General features: G+C 49.2%; 1 protein-coding gene across 4 annotated transcripts in view; it reads right to left on the bottom strand.

Annotated features, from left to right (window-relative positions):
- Positions 1-16,116, bottom strand: part of MYH10 (myosin heavy chain 10) — a 1,171,079-nt gene that overhangs the window by 706,442 nt on the left and 448,521 nt on the right. For all 4 annotated transcript variants that reach the window (XM_085616842.1, XM_085616841.1, XM_085616843.1 and 1 more), the window contains one exon: positions 7,646-7,819. In XM_085616842.1, the coding sequence (XP_085472968.1) occupies positions 7,646-7,819 (174 nt within the window). The remainder of the gene's footprint in view (positions 1-7,645; positions 7,820-16,116) is intronic.

Genomic DNA, 16,116 nt, shown 5'->3' with positions numbered 1-16,116 from the left:
TAAATACAGTATCCCCAATAAATAATTACAAGTATACAGCACCCCTCATATAATCAGATGACACTTCACTTCTTAAGGGCTGATTTGGCCCAGGCACAGCTTGTAGGGTTGTGGAAGGCTTGAGGGGGGAGGCTACTCCCTGGCTGGGACAAGGCTGAGGCCTAAACTGAGGTAGATCAAAGGGGGGAAATACCAATGCCCTGGCTTTCCTTCTCCACACAACCTCTCTAGGTTAGTCCCAGTTCACCCCAGGCACAGTCAGGTTGGTTTCAGCACCTCCCTAGCCCCTTAGAGCAGTCTCTCAGGTCTCCACAGGGCCTTAGGCGCCCTCTACTCCACTTACTGCCCTTTTTCTGATGTTCCGACGCCGCTGGAGTCGTGTCGACGCCGTGAGGCGGTTCCGGTTCGGTCTCGGCGGCCTCGGCACAATGTCAGTTCTTTGACGACGCCGGTAGGCGGTTCCGGTCCGATGTCGGTGGCCTCGGTTCGATCTCGACCTCCGGTTCGACGGCGTCGGGCAGTCTCTTCACGATGTCGACTTCGGGCGGCTCCGGTCCGATGGCGCCCTCGGCTCCGATGACGTCGGCCGGCCTGGCCTCGATGTCGACTTCCGGCGACTCCGGGGTGCGATCCTCACCCCCGACCTCCGGTGCTCCTCCTCACAGGCTCCGGGCGACTCCGGAGTGCGATCCTCACTCCCGACCTCCGGTGCTCCTCTACCTCGGTCTCCGACGACTCCGGAGGGCGGACTTCACTCCTCCGATGACGCCGCTCGCTCGACCTCGGTTCACTTCCTCCTCGACCTCTGGTATTCCTCACGACCTCCGTCGGCGCCCTCTCACGACCTCAGGCGGCTCCGGGTACGACGTCTGCTACTTCAGTCAGCGCCGCTTCTCCACCTCGGGCTCCAGGTCTTCAGGCTACTCGACGCCGGACTCCAGGGAAACCAGTTCTCAGGTCAGGATCTTGCTGTTTTCTTGGTTCTAAGGCCTGTTCCTGCTGTCCAGGTCCTTAGGATAAGTTTCTTCTGTCTTCTTCCCACACAGGGCTATAGGCTGGGATCCATCAGTAGGGACAAGTATCAAGGGTGGGTTTATGGACCCCACTCCAGGCACAAGTTTCCACCCCTGCTGCTTCACTCCTTCCTCCTTCACTGTTGTGCTCCTCTCTCTTCACCAGTCAGGTGCCAACTGCCAGCTCCAACTGCCAACTGCCTCTCTTATCCTCCCAACATTCTAAACGGTCTCCAACTGTCACAGAGTTCTGGAATCTCCTGGAATGTTCTGGAAGGTGCTGGTAGGTTCCAGTGGATGCTGGTGATGTCACAGGTGGCCACCATTTTGTGCTCCAGGCCCTCAGACAGAAGTTTCAGGGGTAGCTAAAATGGCTCCCTGAATCTGCAGCAACACGAAAAAGTCTGGTGGTTCCCAAAAAGGAAAAATTCAAACAGGGTTTGAGGCAAAAGTGGGACAAAATAAATAATGATGAGGAGGGACCACCCAAAGGGCTGACAGGTCTAACACAGCTTATCAAGCAGCCAATAAGGAAGAGACAGAAGGCCCAATCCCAAGGCCTACCGGGCTTACCAACAGCCAAAACCACAAGACAACAAAGGGCTGGACCAGCAGCCAACAGCACCAAGGGCTCAACAAAAGGACCCTAAGGCACATCAACCATACAGAATACACAACCTGGGCTACCCGTTACAAGGCCCCAAGAAAACAACGGGAGAAAACCTCCCAAAACACAGACCGACAGTCAGGTCACTGAGGTGGAGGAGGAGGAGGAGGGCGTAGCCCCGCAAGACACCTCTGAATGGCAGAATCCGCAGGGGCGTGAAATGACAGAGCGCCATCAAAGGGGAGGTCAACCAGCCGTTCCCTAACGTTTTCAGGGGAAACACTATCCCGGAGCCAGGCATGGCGACGAAGGGCCACCGAAGTAGCCATGGTAAGACCAAGCACCTCCGAAACGTCCAGAGTCGAGCGAAGAATGAACGCCGCCAGCTCTCGGCCATCCAACACATGGTGCCGCAGATCAACGCAGGCACCCTCCTGAGAAGCGGAAGACAGAAGGCACAACGCCAGGTCCTATAAGCAAGAAGTTGCTTAAGCCAGCACACAAAGAGAGTTAAGGGCCCGCAAAGCAGCGCTGGAAGAAGCGAAGATGTTGCGCCCCCAGGAATCCAACCAGCGGGCCTCCCGCGATGGTGGAGACAACACCGAGGGCAAGGAGGGAAAGGTAGTCAGTAAAAGAGGGCCCCTGGTAGAAGGATGGAGGAAAAGACAGACCGGATCATGCGGAGCAGGCCGGTGGCGGTGCAGAAAAACCTGGGGCACCGGGTCCCACGTGGCAGGACACCCCCAGGCCCCCAAAAGAGAATTGTGGAGCGCAGTCTCAAAGGGCAAAAGCAGCTCCCGTCCACCAGAGCCCTGATGGAGAACCTCCAGCAGCTGATCAGTGGGGAAATGGGCAGCTGGATCGCCCATACGCAAGATTCCCGCAGCCGTGGAAACAGCCCGAGCGAAGGCAGCACTCGCCTCTGTAGGGCCCCGCAGCGGGGAAAGCAGCTCCACCGTGGGCAACGGATGCAAGCTAAGGCGGCCGTCCCCCAGCCCAACCGGAGGAAGGAAAGGCCAATCCCGAAAAGGAGGAGGGTGGACCGATGAATGGGGAACCTGAGGTGTCTCTGGCGAAGACTGTGGGTGCGGGGACAGCGAAGAGCCGTCCTTAGAAGTCGCCGGGAAAAAGCCGTCTCAGGAGAAGATGAAACAAACAGCTGCCGAACCTCTGGAGAAGAGGGGTATCCAAAGACGAATCGATGACCAGTCTTCATCCCGGCGCCGTAGAGTCCGCCACCGGCGTCAGGTGAACGTCGACCGGCGCCGAAGGCGACGCCGGAACGACCTCTGCCACAATGTGCGGCGCGGGAGACCAGGGCTGGGTCGGAGCTGGGGCGGCTAAGAAACGGCGCCTGTGTGGAGGGATGAGGGGCGCCCGGGGAGGCGCCCCGGCCCCTAGCCGGCCCCTGCAGCGCCGCCAGGGCCAGCAGCCGCCGGCGCCTGAGATGCGTCACCTCGGCCAAGGCCACCGCCTGCCCAGAGGACTGAGGGGGACTCGAGGGCAAGCCTCGAGCCCTGGCAACCTCCCGCGACACCACAGGGACCCCCGCGGGGGTTTGTGGCACGGCAGAGGTGCCGCGCCCCGAAGGAGGGAACCCCGAAGGGCCGCGCCCCGACGGCACCACATCCTCCGAACCTGGATCCCAACCTGTCGGCGCCGGATTCGCTGGCGACACCGCAGGAGTCCCCGCACGTGGCAAGGGATCCGCAGACGTCCCAGGAAGAGAAGAAGAAGGAGGAAGAGGAAGACCCAACGAGGCCTGCAAGGCCTAAATCTGGGCTCTGGTCGCCCCCGCACTGGGGAACGGCAGATAGGGTGGCGACGCGCGGGCTGCACCACCCGCGGAGAACCCACGCTGCCAACAGGCCGGGGGCCAGGCCTCGGAGACAAACTGCGACACTTACCAATAGGTGAGCGGCGCCCTTACGGCCTGGGAGAAGGACGATGTCGGAGACAGAAGCGGTGGTTCTGCCAATCTGCCACCTGTGACAGATTTCTGACCTCCCAGGCTTTTGCTCTCACAGGGTCAGACACAATGCATGCACGGAAGAGGGTGTTCACACCCCCTCCCTTAGGATGATCTACTGATTAGAACTCAGATGCCAGAATGCTTCAAAGAAGCTCCCGCCTTTGAAAGGCAAATCTATCATCCCCTCACAGGAGAGGACGTACCCCCCCCCCTTTGTCCAGAGCCCTATGGCACCTGGACAGGTGGGAAATTAGATAGTCAGTTAGACGTCCCCAGGGTAGTACCACAACTAAGGTTGCCTAACCTGATGTGAGTATGACTTTTCAGAAGTGGCCATCTTTGTGTTGGTACACTTAGGAACTCTGGGCCAGGGTTATGCCCACTTCCCACAGGAAGTGATCATATAGGAGGCGTAGTGACCCCAAGGGTAAGTAGCTCATTGGCTACCACCCTACACTCCTCAGTATTTAGGGGAGCCCCTGGCACAAGGAAATCCGATCCTGCCGACCTGAAAGACGAAGGACGCGAAGAGTTGCATCCTGCAAGAACTGACCTATCACCAATCCTGACTTCGACAATTACCCCAAAAGACTACTTGTCCTGCAGCAGCTGAGGAGACCTGCCAGCACTTCACACAGGAACCAAGACCTCCCAAGAAGTAGCAGACCTGCAAGCACCCAAAGACTCCTGTGAGGACTTTGTGACCTCAGAAACCCATCACCTGAAGTCACAACAGCACCCGTCACTCCAAGCCTGAGTTGAAGTGGGCCAACGGTGTCATTGTGGTCCTCCAGCCCTCCAGGGATAGAATCCATTGTGGTTTCGCCCCCAGTGAACTCTGCAACGTCGCCTGCAGCCTCTGCAAGCAGCCCTCCCCCAACCGTGACTGCTCCCGCTAAGGTAAAGCAGACGCTCAAAGACACCTCTGCATCCATCACCCTTCGGCCGTGGAGAAGAGGACCAAATGTATCCCTACGTCCCGAGCACCATGAGGCCCGAGTCCTCGCTGTGCGTTCAGCCCGACAGGCCTCCCAGTCCAGGCTTCAGACAGAAGGAATCGCCTCGAAACCTTTTACACACCATTCTTGGAGAGACTCTAGGATCAGTTTGAGCTAATATCCATAGCCTTGAAAAAGTGCAGGAGGATGAAACACATGTCAGCTGTGGTGTTTTGGACAATAATGTATGAAAACTTACCTTTGAAGTAAAAACGATGTGGAAGAATTTGACTTTTGTGGACTAGATCTGATCATTTGAAAATAACTTTATCAAGCAGAGACCTACTGTTGCAAACTAGACTCTGGGTGCTTGAGTGCATTTTTTTCTCTTTGGATAAGGACTCCCAGTCCGAGGCTGCAGCCGCTCTATGCGACGACCAATCCCCAAAGAGTAACACTGGGCACCCGACGCTGTTTTGCACCCTGTACCCAGCTGCCCTAATGACACTGGTGGTGTTTTGCTGGTCCTGCCTTGGACCTTGCCCACCACTCACCTTAACTCCTGGAGGTTTGTCCTGTAATTGGCTGTACTATACTTAAATGCTGCACTGCCTTTTCCTCCCAAGGGATAACATTGCAGCTTCTAAAAATTGCACTAAGTGTCGACTTTTTGAACTGAAAAGAATTCCTTTTTAAAAACGAACTTAACTGAACGAATTGCTTCGGGTGCCAAAACATATATAAAGATACGTATTATTTATATAAATTGGTTTGGATCTATTTATTGAGTCGTGTGTCTCATTTATTGACCAGTGTGTGTATTTTCAGATGACTTGTACTCCTCTGTGATAAGCGTAAGGCTGCTCGACAACACTGCCCCCTAGAAGTGCACTGTGGGATTTGCACAGCAAGCCCCTGTCCACTGATATGGAAACCCCTGGAGATTCTGCATGATAGATCTCATTTTGATATATCATAATGAGAGCCAGCTTCCTGCAGCCACTATAATCTGCCTACAATAAATGCTGCAGATTAGTTTTGTTATACCGACTAGTCGCTATTCCTCGAGCACTGTTTTCTCAGACACTTTAATACTTTTTTCTGTTGGAATGTATACATGTATAAGGGTACATACCATGCGGGAGATTCAGAGAGGACTTAATTTGCTGACTGTTAGCAACCCATTGATCAACATACTTCCCGTACAAATGGGATTTTATAATATGTCTCAGGGAGCCTTCTTCTGATTTTAAAAGACAGGCCCAATAATTAAGCATTTGCTGTTCATAGAAGTAGAATGTCAGTGAGGCCTAGCTCTAGCCCCAAGACACTATTCAATGAGCCTCTAGGTAACCCCAGCCATTTTTTCCAACTATACATTTTTATGGTTTGCAAGCTTTTGATATTCTTAGCTGCCATAACCTCACAACCATAAAGTAACAAATTTACAATTTTCACGTTGTACGTCTCTCTTAAGACTTAGACCGATTAATGGCCCAGGGATAAATCCAGTCCTTTTAAAGCAACAGCAATGGAGTTGGCACGCAATTAGTGGAGGTCAATATGGACTTTAAAATATTAATGATGATTAAAAAGAAGGCCTAGGTATCTATATTCATTTACAACCTCACCTTGAACACCGCTCAACCACCACTTAAACTTTATGGGCTGCCTCCTTCCTTTTGAAAAATCCATGACCTTAGTTTTAGCCATATTTATCTTCAAATCATTCAACCTTACAATATTGTAAGAAATCATACAATTGCCTCTGCTGACCCACTGGCGTCGGATCTAATAGCACCTAATCGTCCGCATAAAACAGAGCAGATATAACCTCAGTTCCCAGTCTAGGCAGGAAAGACCGGACCTGATTAAGGCCTACCATGGGATCCGCTACATAGACTGAAAACAAGAGGGATGCCAAGATGCTCCTCTGTCTAAGACAATTAGGCGTACAGATCTTTTTGAACAAGACCTCGTTACTCCCAAGTTCTCACTCTATTCTACAAGCCATCATGCAATTGAATTATCAACTTCAATAGTCCCAGGGGGCAGTTCCATTTAGCAATCTTTTCCTAGAGTACAGTCCTAGTTATAGTGTCAAACACTGCTGATAAATCGGTGTAAGACACAAAGGGGTTGTTTCCTTTTCAGGGCATATTCTTCAGCCAACAGGTTTAATATTAAGCAGCCATCCGTGGGTGAATACCCTTTGTGAAAGCCCATTAGGACCAAGGTTAACATTTTGGCTCCATTTACCAATCTTCTAATAAGCCCTGAACAAGGTTTCGATTAAATTCATCTGACAAAAACAACAATATGTCAAAGTTTGGCAAAAATGTAGTTCTGCCATAACGAGTGAAACAATTCCTCTTTTTTTATTGTTAAATGTCGAGTTTCAGGGAAATGGGTAGATTTTTTTAAAGGGTTGGTGCATTTGAAAAGCGGCTATGACTGACAGAGTCAGTTATATGTCAGACTGCCCCAGCCACTTCACTGGTTCAGCATGAACCTCAGCAGCCTAAAGGAGAGCCGCTACTGTTTTTGCATGACTTTCTCTCACCTCCAATGCATATTCTAAATCAGTGACACTCAAAGTATAGTCCGGGGGCTGCATGTGGCCCTCTTGACCTTAATATGCGCCCCTTGGTCAACAGCAGAAAAGGGCTGCTGTTTACTTAACTCAGCACTAACATCAAAAAGATATTAAACATGGCCAGGATTTCTACTATACATGAAGATTACAGTTCATTAAATCAAACATAGGAGAAGGTTTTGTACAGCGCACATCCTGAAGTCATATATTTTGAGGTACTCTTATGTGATAGTGAAGGAAAAGAAGAGAAAGAGGAAAAATTGTCTAGGATCACACAATTTGGTTAAGTGGGGAAGCCAGTCTTAATCCCAGGTTGTCTGGTTTTACATTGTGCAATTCAGTGACTTAATGTTTATGCTCCGCTTCCCCTACACCCATCCAAACCCACCCAAACGTCTGCCCACAGACCTGCTAGTATCAATGCAGCCTTCGGTCACATCAGACTAAACTTTTCAGTCGCAGGGAAAATGTTTGCGAGTACCCATATTCTACATGTATCAACATTTTGCCAATATTTACCCGTCCTGCATAATGTATGATGCAGAAATCTGCCTTGTCTTTTAGCTGTCTCGGCCTCTGAAATTTGGAGTGAGTGCCTTGTTCTTGGACTAGCTTGTCAACAAATGTCTTGTCTGTGGCCTTGGGAAACCAGCATTCTTCATCCAGCAGGGCCAGAACGCCAGGTGGGTTAGCCTAGAATAAAGAAAGAAAAACAGAGCATTAACAAATAGAACATGTAAACAGGCACTGCAAAATAACAAATCTTTACAAGGACTTTGCAATGTGAACTGGAGAAGTACATTATGACTAATACATGAGTGACAAATGTAATATAGGGTGGGCAGGATCAAATGAAAATTTGCAAAAAATGAATCTAAATAAAGCTATTCACTTAGTCAGTGGTTACCTTGAAGATATGGCAAGGGCATCCAGCCCTCTTGAACATATGCTGGAAATACCAGATATAGTATTTTAGGCAGCATTTATTGAATTCTAAGCATTTCCAATTTTGATGGATAACGTGACTAAGTACTAAGTTATGAAAGTGACTTTCCAACGACTTCAGAAAGTTCAGATTACAAACTCGGTCTCCTAAAAAAGTCAGCAACTTTACTATTAAGCCACATCCACTTTCCAAGCAATATGAAAGTGTTCAGAAATAGTGGTGTCTGGTTCTGCATGATCTTGGACACACATCCGTAAAAGTTTAGTATTTGCTATATAAAGAACATATGTATAATGTCTTGCATGTTGCCAACAAACTATTTAATTTGAAAGATTAAAGCGGAGAAAAAAACAGCCGCATACCTGTGAATGAATTTTTTTGGGTTGTACATTTATAGATTTCCAGGATGCGAATAAATTGGAATCTAGTGGTAGGTGGCAATGACAGTAGTTACATTGTGTGTAATTACAATGCAATAGATTACATTTCAGAAATCATAGTCTGATTAAATATCACAATGTATAACCATGTGATACCTTTACATTGGATCCTAGGTGAGGTGGGTGGATATACATATATATAGATATATATACACTGAAAAAATAACTCATTACATGGGCAGTGACATCATTCATGACATCACTGACAACATCTCAAATGAAACCACTGACATCATCCAGCGATTGTGAGCGTTTTCTAAATGTTTAGGAGTGTTAAACATGTATATTAAGGTACTGTAAAAGTTAAATTTGTATACATCCTGTACTACTGAGTGACACTATTTCTAACATATTATGCGAGTGGGTGTGTGAGTGACTGGGTGTGTGAATGGTTGTGTGTGTAGTTGTATGGGTGAATAAGTGGGTGTGGGAGTAGTTGTATTGGTGAGTGAGTGGCTGTGTGAGTGACTGTATGGATACGTGGCTGGGTGTGTAAGTGGCTGAATGAGTGAGTGGTTGTTTGAGTGGGTGTATGGTTAACTGAGTGGGTGTGGAAGTGGCTGTATTGGAGAGTGACTGTATGAGTGGCTGTATGGATGAGTGAGTGCTTGTATGGATGTGTGAATGGGTAAGTGGTCGTATGGGTGTGTGAGTGGCTCTGTTGAGGAGCTGTATGGGTGGGTGACTTGGTGTGCAAGTGGCTGCATGGGTGAATAAGTGGGAGAAACTATAGGTGAGTGGCAGTGTGAGTGGGTGGCTGTGTGAAAAGGTGTATGGATAAGTGGGTGGATGTGTGAGAGGCTCTGTGGTTGCATAAGTGGGTGTGTGAGTGGTTGTATGGGTAGGTCAGTGGGTATTTGAGAGGTTGTGTGGGTTAGTAAGTGGGTGTGGGTGGTTCTGTGGATGATGTCAATGATGTTGTTTGAGATGTCATCATTGATGTCAGTGACCATGTCATGAGTGATATAATATGTGAGGTCATAAGCAGCGCATTGGGGGCGCGTAAGGTATAGTTAGCTCTGCTAGCTATAACTGAGTGTCTCAGTCGTTGTGTGTTGTCTCAATGGGTATGTTAGTGTCTGTTTGGGAGTGGCTACATACGTGCTTCACTGGGTGTGTGTGAGCGGGTATGTTAGTGTCTGAGTGGGTCTGGGAGTGGGAGTGTGAGTAGGTGTTTCAGTGGGTGTCTGAGTGCATGCAGGAGTGCCTGAGTGTCTTGTCGGTCTGTGAGTGGCTCTTTGTCAAAGTGAACATTAGAATAAGCACAAAAAAAGGACTTGCCCCGCTTGGCTCCTCATCAGCCTCCTCAACAAATTTAAATCCCAATATTCCTACCACTGCCTTCTATTTTATCTCCTTTGCACAGCTCACCTCCTCCTCGCCAAATCTGTCCTTTCTTACTTGCTACTGCTTAATTTCTTTGGATTTACCTTACTTTTCGGAGTCTCTTCATACCTATAGTGACTTCTTAACTCAACTATATAACATGTAAAAAGGGGGCAGGACCTGGCAAGATGGCCGATCGGACTCCACTGCCCCAATTCCAAAATCTTGCAACATTCTGCTCCATTTTAGTCCACAATCTCTGCTTCTTCAGCAGCTGTGGGGCTGACATTGTTGAGGCCCCGCCCCCTCCTGACCTGACAACCCGCTGAGGCAGCCTTGCTGAAACTGTCAGGCTGAGACAAGTCCTGCAGTTTGTCTCCCAGGGAGTCAGACTGATGTGCTGCGGTGTTCGAGAGCCGTCTCCCCTTACCACAAGGCAGAGTGGGAGAATCGGAGTGCTATTCCCTCCTGCAAGCCGGAGATCTTGGGACAAATGCCCTCATGGAGGAAGTGTGGGGAGGGGGTAACACAACAATACCTGGAGCTCTACCAGCCTGACTGCTCTGATGGAGGCCTGACAGTGCTGATTGATGCCTAGCTGGCAGTGGCAGAACTGCAGCCCTGGGCAAGGAAGCTGGTGGGCCTCTGCTTAGAAGGCCTTCAGGGGCAGTTGTTGAGCTCCACGAAAAAGATACCGATATGGCTATCGGGGGCAGCAACCAAGCCCCGGCCGAGGGCAGATAGAGTCAGCAATAAGGCTCTCAGTGCTGACTGAACTGTTCGACAACAGCAACATTGTATGTATGGACACTTTTGATGGGAGCCGGGGGAGCGCACCATTGCCTGCCTGTCTACCTGATTGGCTGACTGGCGGGCTACGTCGGGAGCCCGGCCTACAGCCTGTCTGACGATGACTGAGCCACAACACTGTGCAAGGAGGTGGGGAGCTCGGCAAACGGAGAGCGGGAGTCTGGGAGGCCATGGGGGAAAACAGCGAGCTTCAGTTGCGAACCCGGAGCTGCAGCTTGACATGCAGGCCTGAGTCTGCCCAGGGACATTGTGTGTGCTGGGAGGGTTGCAGAGGCCATCAGGAGTGGTAGTCAGGTCCTGGATACACAACTATCATCCTGTATCCCAATGCAGAGAGGCTGACCATACCTCCAGCGAGAGGGCCTGCCACAGGGCTCAGATACGTTGAGCGGCACTTGTTAATTGGGGACTACCAAGTGAAATTGGATCTGTCTTGCAAGGGCTCTCCCCAGAGCTCAAGATAATGCCAAGGATGGGTAAAGATAGACTACCCCAAGACTCTCCAGGGGAATACAATCAACCGGTATACAACACCACAGGGGGCCACCCAGCATGCCACTAAACAGATGTGGTCCAGGATGCAAGAGAACGAGGAGGAGATATCCCGAGCCCAACTTCTGGAGCCAATACATGGGTCACGGGCGGCACTAGAGGGATAAATTGATGCCGTGTCCACTGAGGTTAGCTTGCTGCATACTGACCTGTTCAAGGTGGCAGACTGGGTCACAACCACTGAACACATGCTCAATGACGTAGGTACTGAGATGACAGCGCGTAAGGCACAGGTGACCAAACTGACTGCAACAGCCAGGACACTAGAAATCAGGGCAGAGGATGTGGGAGTGCGCCTGGACAATTTGTGATTCCTGAGCTTCTCTAAGGGAACTGGGAAAGGTCCCACCGAACGATTCATGTGGAACGGGATTGCCCACATGCACCAGCTGACACGACTCTCAGGCATGTTTACTGTGGAGAGAGCAAATAGAGCACTGATGGACCATCTGCCTACCGGGGTCCTACCGAGAGCTATAACTACCAGGATATTTAACTACAGGGACGAGACTGTATACTGCGTGCAGCCCGCATAGCTTGGAATCTGTACTACAAGTACCACAAAATAGCTGCCCGGATTATACCAGGAAAGTACAAACCCTGAGGAAGTGGTATATGTAGGTCAAACAGAAGCTCAAAGCCATGAACCTTTCATATATGATACAGGACAGAGCGGGAGATCCTTCTGATATGTATGACCTGGGCCCCAGTGTTGAGGAGACTTCCCAGGTGATTCTGTATTTAAATTGTTGTCAAGGAGTCTGATCTGGAGAGAGGTGTTCACGGGGGGGAGGGGAGGGGAGGGGCTCTCAGAAAGTGGATGGAACACGGTTTTGATGTTCTTGAGCAATTACCTGGAAAGGGTTGTGGGGAGGGGAAAGTTTTACACAGTTGGGGTTGCATCATATACACAGAGATGACTAAGGCAGTAGACGCTCACATACGCTCAGGGCGCATAGTAAGCGACGCCCAGGAGATGGGACCCCTGACCCTGGCGGGGAGAGGGAGGGAAGATGCACCCTCACTAAATGAAGACACTTGCATCTTACATGTTGCACTGCTACAAACTGCTCACATGGAATGTCTGGGGGCTCCGAGGATATGTGAAGCGACATGTACTTTCCTACTTGCGCAGGTTCAATGGCGAACATAGCATGTCTTGAGGAGACTCACCTTACAGAGATATGAAGGCGCCAGCACTAAAATAGAAATTCAGAAGGCAGCTTTTCTCATCCGCATATTCAGCCTCTGCCACAGGGTGTATCTATTTGGGTGGCTAAAGGTGTACCCTTTGGAATGACTTACTCTGGGGCTGACCTGGACGGTAGCTATATACTCATACATGGCACGCTGGACAGTAGTGAGCTCTGCATCCTCAATATTTATGCCCCTAATTGTGATGGCAAAGATTTGCGGATGCAGGACATGCTGCATGACTACATAGGCCACCTGATAGTCTCCTGCTCAGAGTAACTGTATATTAATGGGGGGAACTGGACAGATACCCTCTAAAGCCCCGCACCAAGACAGGCATGGTAGGGACATTGCTATAGGTAATGAATATAGGTTGTAGGGAAGCCTAGAGGGCTCTGCACCCAAATACTACGGAGTACTCATGCCATTCTCTGACACATTTAACAAAGAAATACGGGGTTGGGCCCATTTCAGTCAGCAAGGCTAGGCTCTACCAACTATGTACAAGAAAAAATGCCTATGTTGACAGTCATTTAATACTCACACAGGCTTTTAATTCCATGAGTGTGTAAATGAATTAGCGCAGCCACCTTTTACAATTTTTAAATATTCAGAAAAAATTTGTAGGTCACTTATACGTCAAAATCATACACAGTGGACAAACACACGTTAGAGAACAATCTTTCAATCATTTAGCAGGAACCTAAAACCCACAAAACATTTCACAGTACATCACAGGTAACAAAAAACAAAATACAATACTATTTCACTTATGAGTAAACATATGCCAATGTTTGTGTCCTGGTTCTGAATTAATCTGTCAGAAAAAAACTGGACTTGAATATTTAAAATAAGTAAATATTGGCTGCGCTTACTGATTTGCACACTCACGGAATTCAAAGCCTGTGAGAGTCTTAAATGACCGTCAGCATTGGCATTTTCTCTTGTACATAATTCTCGGACACATAGCACATATAGCTGGCTAGACAGAGTGTTTGGAACCAGGGAGGTACTCCCCAGAATACAGGCATCTAGGTATTTGAGCAAGTGCCTAACGGTTCATTCTGCCCTGCTGGTGGATGTAGATAACGCACAGAGTGGGTAATCTCCCACTGTGGATTGCCACCAGAGGCTTCACTGGACCCCGATTGTCGAGAGACACTGAGCGATGTCTTGACAACATATCTGGCCAGTAACTGGAAATGACAGCAAGGTGACTGCATGGGAGGCAATGAAGGCAGTTTTAAGGGGAGAGTGCATGAGAAAACTCTATGGTTTTAAACGCCAATCAAATAGGAACATCAATAAGCTGGAGGAGCAACTAGCAACGCTGCAGAGACAGGAAGCTAACTCTCATGACACAAGGATAGAGATTGTGGATGCCAAGCGGGCTATTTGAAAAACCTGTAATAAGCTAGACAAATTAACTTTAAAGGAATATTGTCAGCGCCTTTACAGGCCTTACAGGCCTTTACAGTAAGTGACTGATAGACCTCCCATGAGGCCATAAAGCGAACAAACAGAATGCTAGAGACTATACAGAGGGTGATTAATGACACTGCAGGATCATTTGCAAGACCTCTATGGAAGGGTGGAGGGGCCTGTGCATGACTCCAATTGCCTCCTAGTTAGAGAGAATCTACTTGCCTAGGATATCACTAGCAGTGCATGAGGATTTGGAGGCTAAGATTACGTTAGATTAATTACAAACAATGATGGGTAAGATGGCGGGGGAGAGACGCCGAGAAAGAATGGCTTCCCGTTGGAATTCTATCAAACCTTCACGGCACAATTACCAGAAAAATTGTTGTAGGTATTCGATGAGGCAAGGCAAATGGGAGACTTCCTTCCACAGTACAAAAGGAGATGTTCTGTATGGTGCAAAAGCCGGGAGGAAACCGCACGGATCCCTCCCATTACAGACCCCCTAACCACGATTAACAAGGGGGCCAAAGTACTTAGTAAAGCTCTGGCTGAGAGATTACACATAGTGGTGGGGTCGCGGGTGCACCGCAACCAGTGTAGCTGCATCCCAGGCCACAGCATAGCTATGAACCTGTGACGGCTGACACACATGCTGAACGCGGTTAAAGATAGGAGGGAGGACCTAGCACTGACATTGGTGGATATCACAAAGACTTTTGACATGCTCGACTGGACATATATGAAGGAGGTTCTCGATTGTATAGGGTTTGGCTCAATATCCTGAAGATGGATCAGACTCTTATATAGCGACCCCAGAGCAAGGGTCAGGGCGGGAAGAGTGTTGTCACAGGACTGGGCAATGGAACGTGGCACCCGTCTAGGGTGCCCCACATCTCCACTACTGTTTGCACTGGCACTGAAGTCGCTGGCCATTAAACTCTGTGCTGAGCTTGGGGTTACAGGTATTGAGATTGATGGCTCTGCTCACTTGCTCTCCCTGTACTCAGACAATGCAATCCTCTATCTGAGGAGGCCGGAGGAGTATGCCCAATGATCTGTCTAAACTAGATGAGTTTGGGGGAAAAAGAAGGTCCCCAGATTAATAGAAATAAAATACATAATTGTTCCCGTTGGAGACACTGAAAGGTTGTCTGTAGCCTGAATTGCCAAGGTGACAAATCCCACTATCTGGGACTCATGGTGGCCTTTACAGTGGACAGCCTCTGCTGCCACAACATTGATCGGGTGCTGGAGGTTCTCTAATCCTCCACTGGTTTCTAGATCACATTGCCCTTTCCTGGCGGCAGGACGAGTGGCCATCACTAAGATGGTCTTACTGCCGAGATGACTTTATGTAGTGATGTAGTGCAGAATATAATGAGTCAAGTTACCTGGGAGCACTTTAAATACTGAATACTATACTGATCTGCCTGGTTTGGGGTGGAAAATGTAGCAGAGTAGCACTCAGAGTCCTAAAAATGGATCAGGAGCAGGGAGGCCAAGGACCGCCAGATACAAAGTTTTATTACTACGCAGCACAGCTACAGCACGCGGCACAATGGGTGGGAGAGAACACCTGGGAAAAGAGGCTTCTTGCACGAACCTGCGGAGATACCCCACTATTGGAAATGTTCATGAGGGGCTTGAAAATCAGTCGCGAATATCCGTATCTAGTGTGCCAGACTGAAGATGCTAGGGAGAAGGCAACTATCAGGGGTTTTAAACAAGCCCCCCCTTTGTGACGGAGTTATATTTATGGGCTCTTTAGTCGTTCAGACAAATTGCGGAGGAAATGTCAGTGATCCGCTGGCAGGAAGGGAGGGAGACCTAAACCCTGTGGGGAGATTCATAATGTTCTAGGATGCCTGCGAGATGTTCGCAGTGGGGACTGGACAGTTTTTGCAGTATGCAAAGTTGCAAAGACTGCTAGGGAAATACAGACCGGATTCCTGAGGAAACACACATTCGCCGCCATTCGCAGCTCTAAAGGAGACTAAAGTCCTTGAGGATTTAGACGCCTTGGATGACACTCTACAAGTATTTCAGGAAATGGAGATGACTGCGGGCAGGGCCAGAAATCAGACTGTAATAGCGAGACCTGCTAATACAGGACAATAAGGACTAGGGTAGTAAGGTAAAAGGATTGTAATTGACCAATGGGGAGACAGAGCAAGGAAGAGAAGAGTTTAAGAGCACCCCTATTTGAACAAGAAACAAAATGAGCATGTATGCGGCCCCGTGCACGAAGTGGGAGATCCGTAATTAGATGCAACTGAGAGGAACGTATACCTGTTCGC

The sequence above is a fragment of the Triturus cristatus genome, chromosome 7 (assembly GCF_964204655.1).
Source record: "Triturus cristatus chromosome 7, aTriCri1.1, whole genome shotgun sequence".
In the NCBI taxonomy this organism is placed as follows: Eukaryota; Metazoa; Chordata; class Amphibia; order Caudata; family Salamandridae; genus Triturus; species Triturus cristatus.
This window is presented reverse-complemented; position numbering and strand designations above follow the sequence as displayed.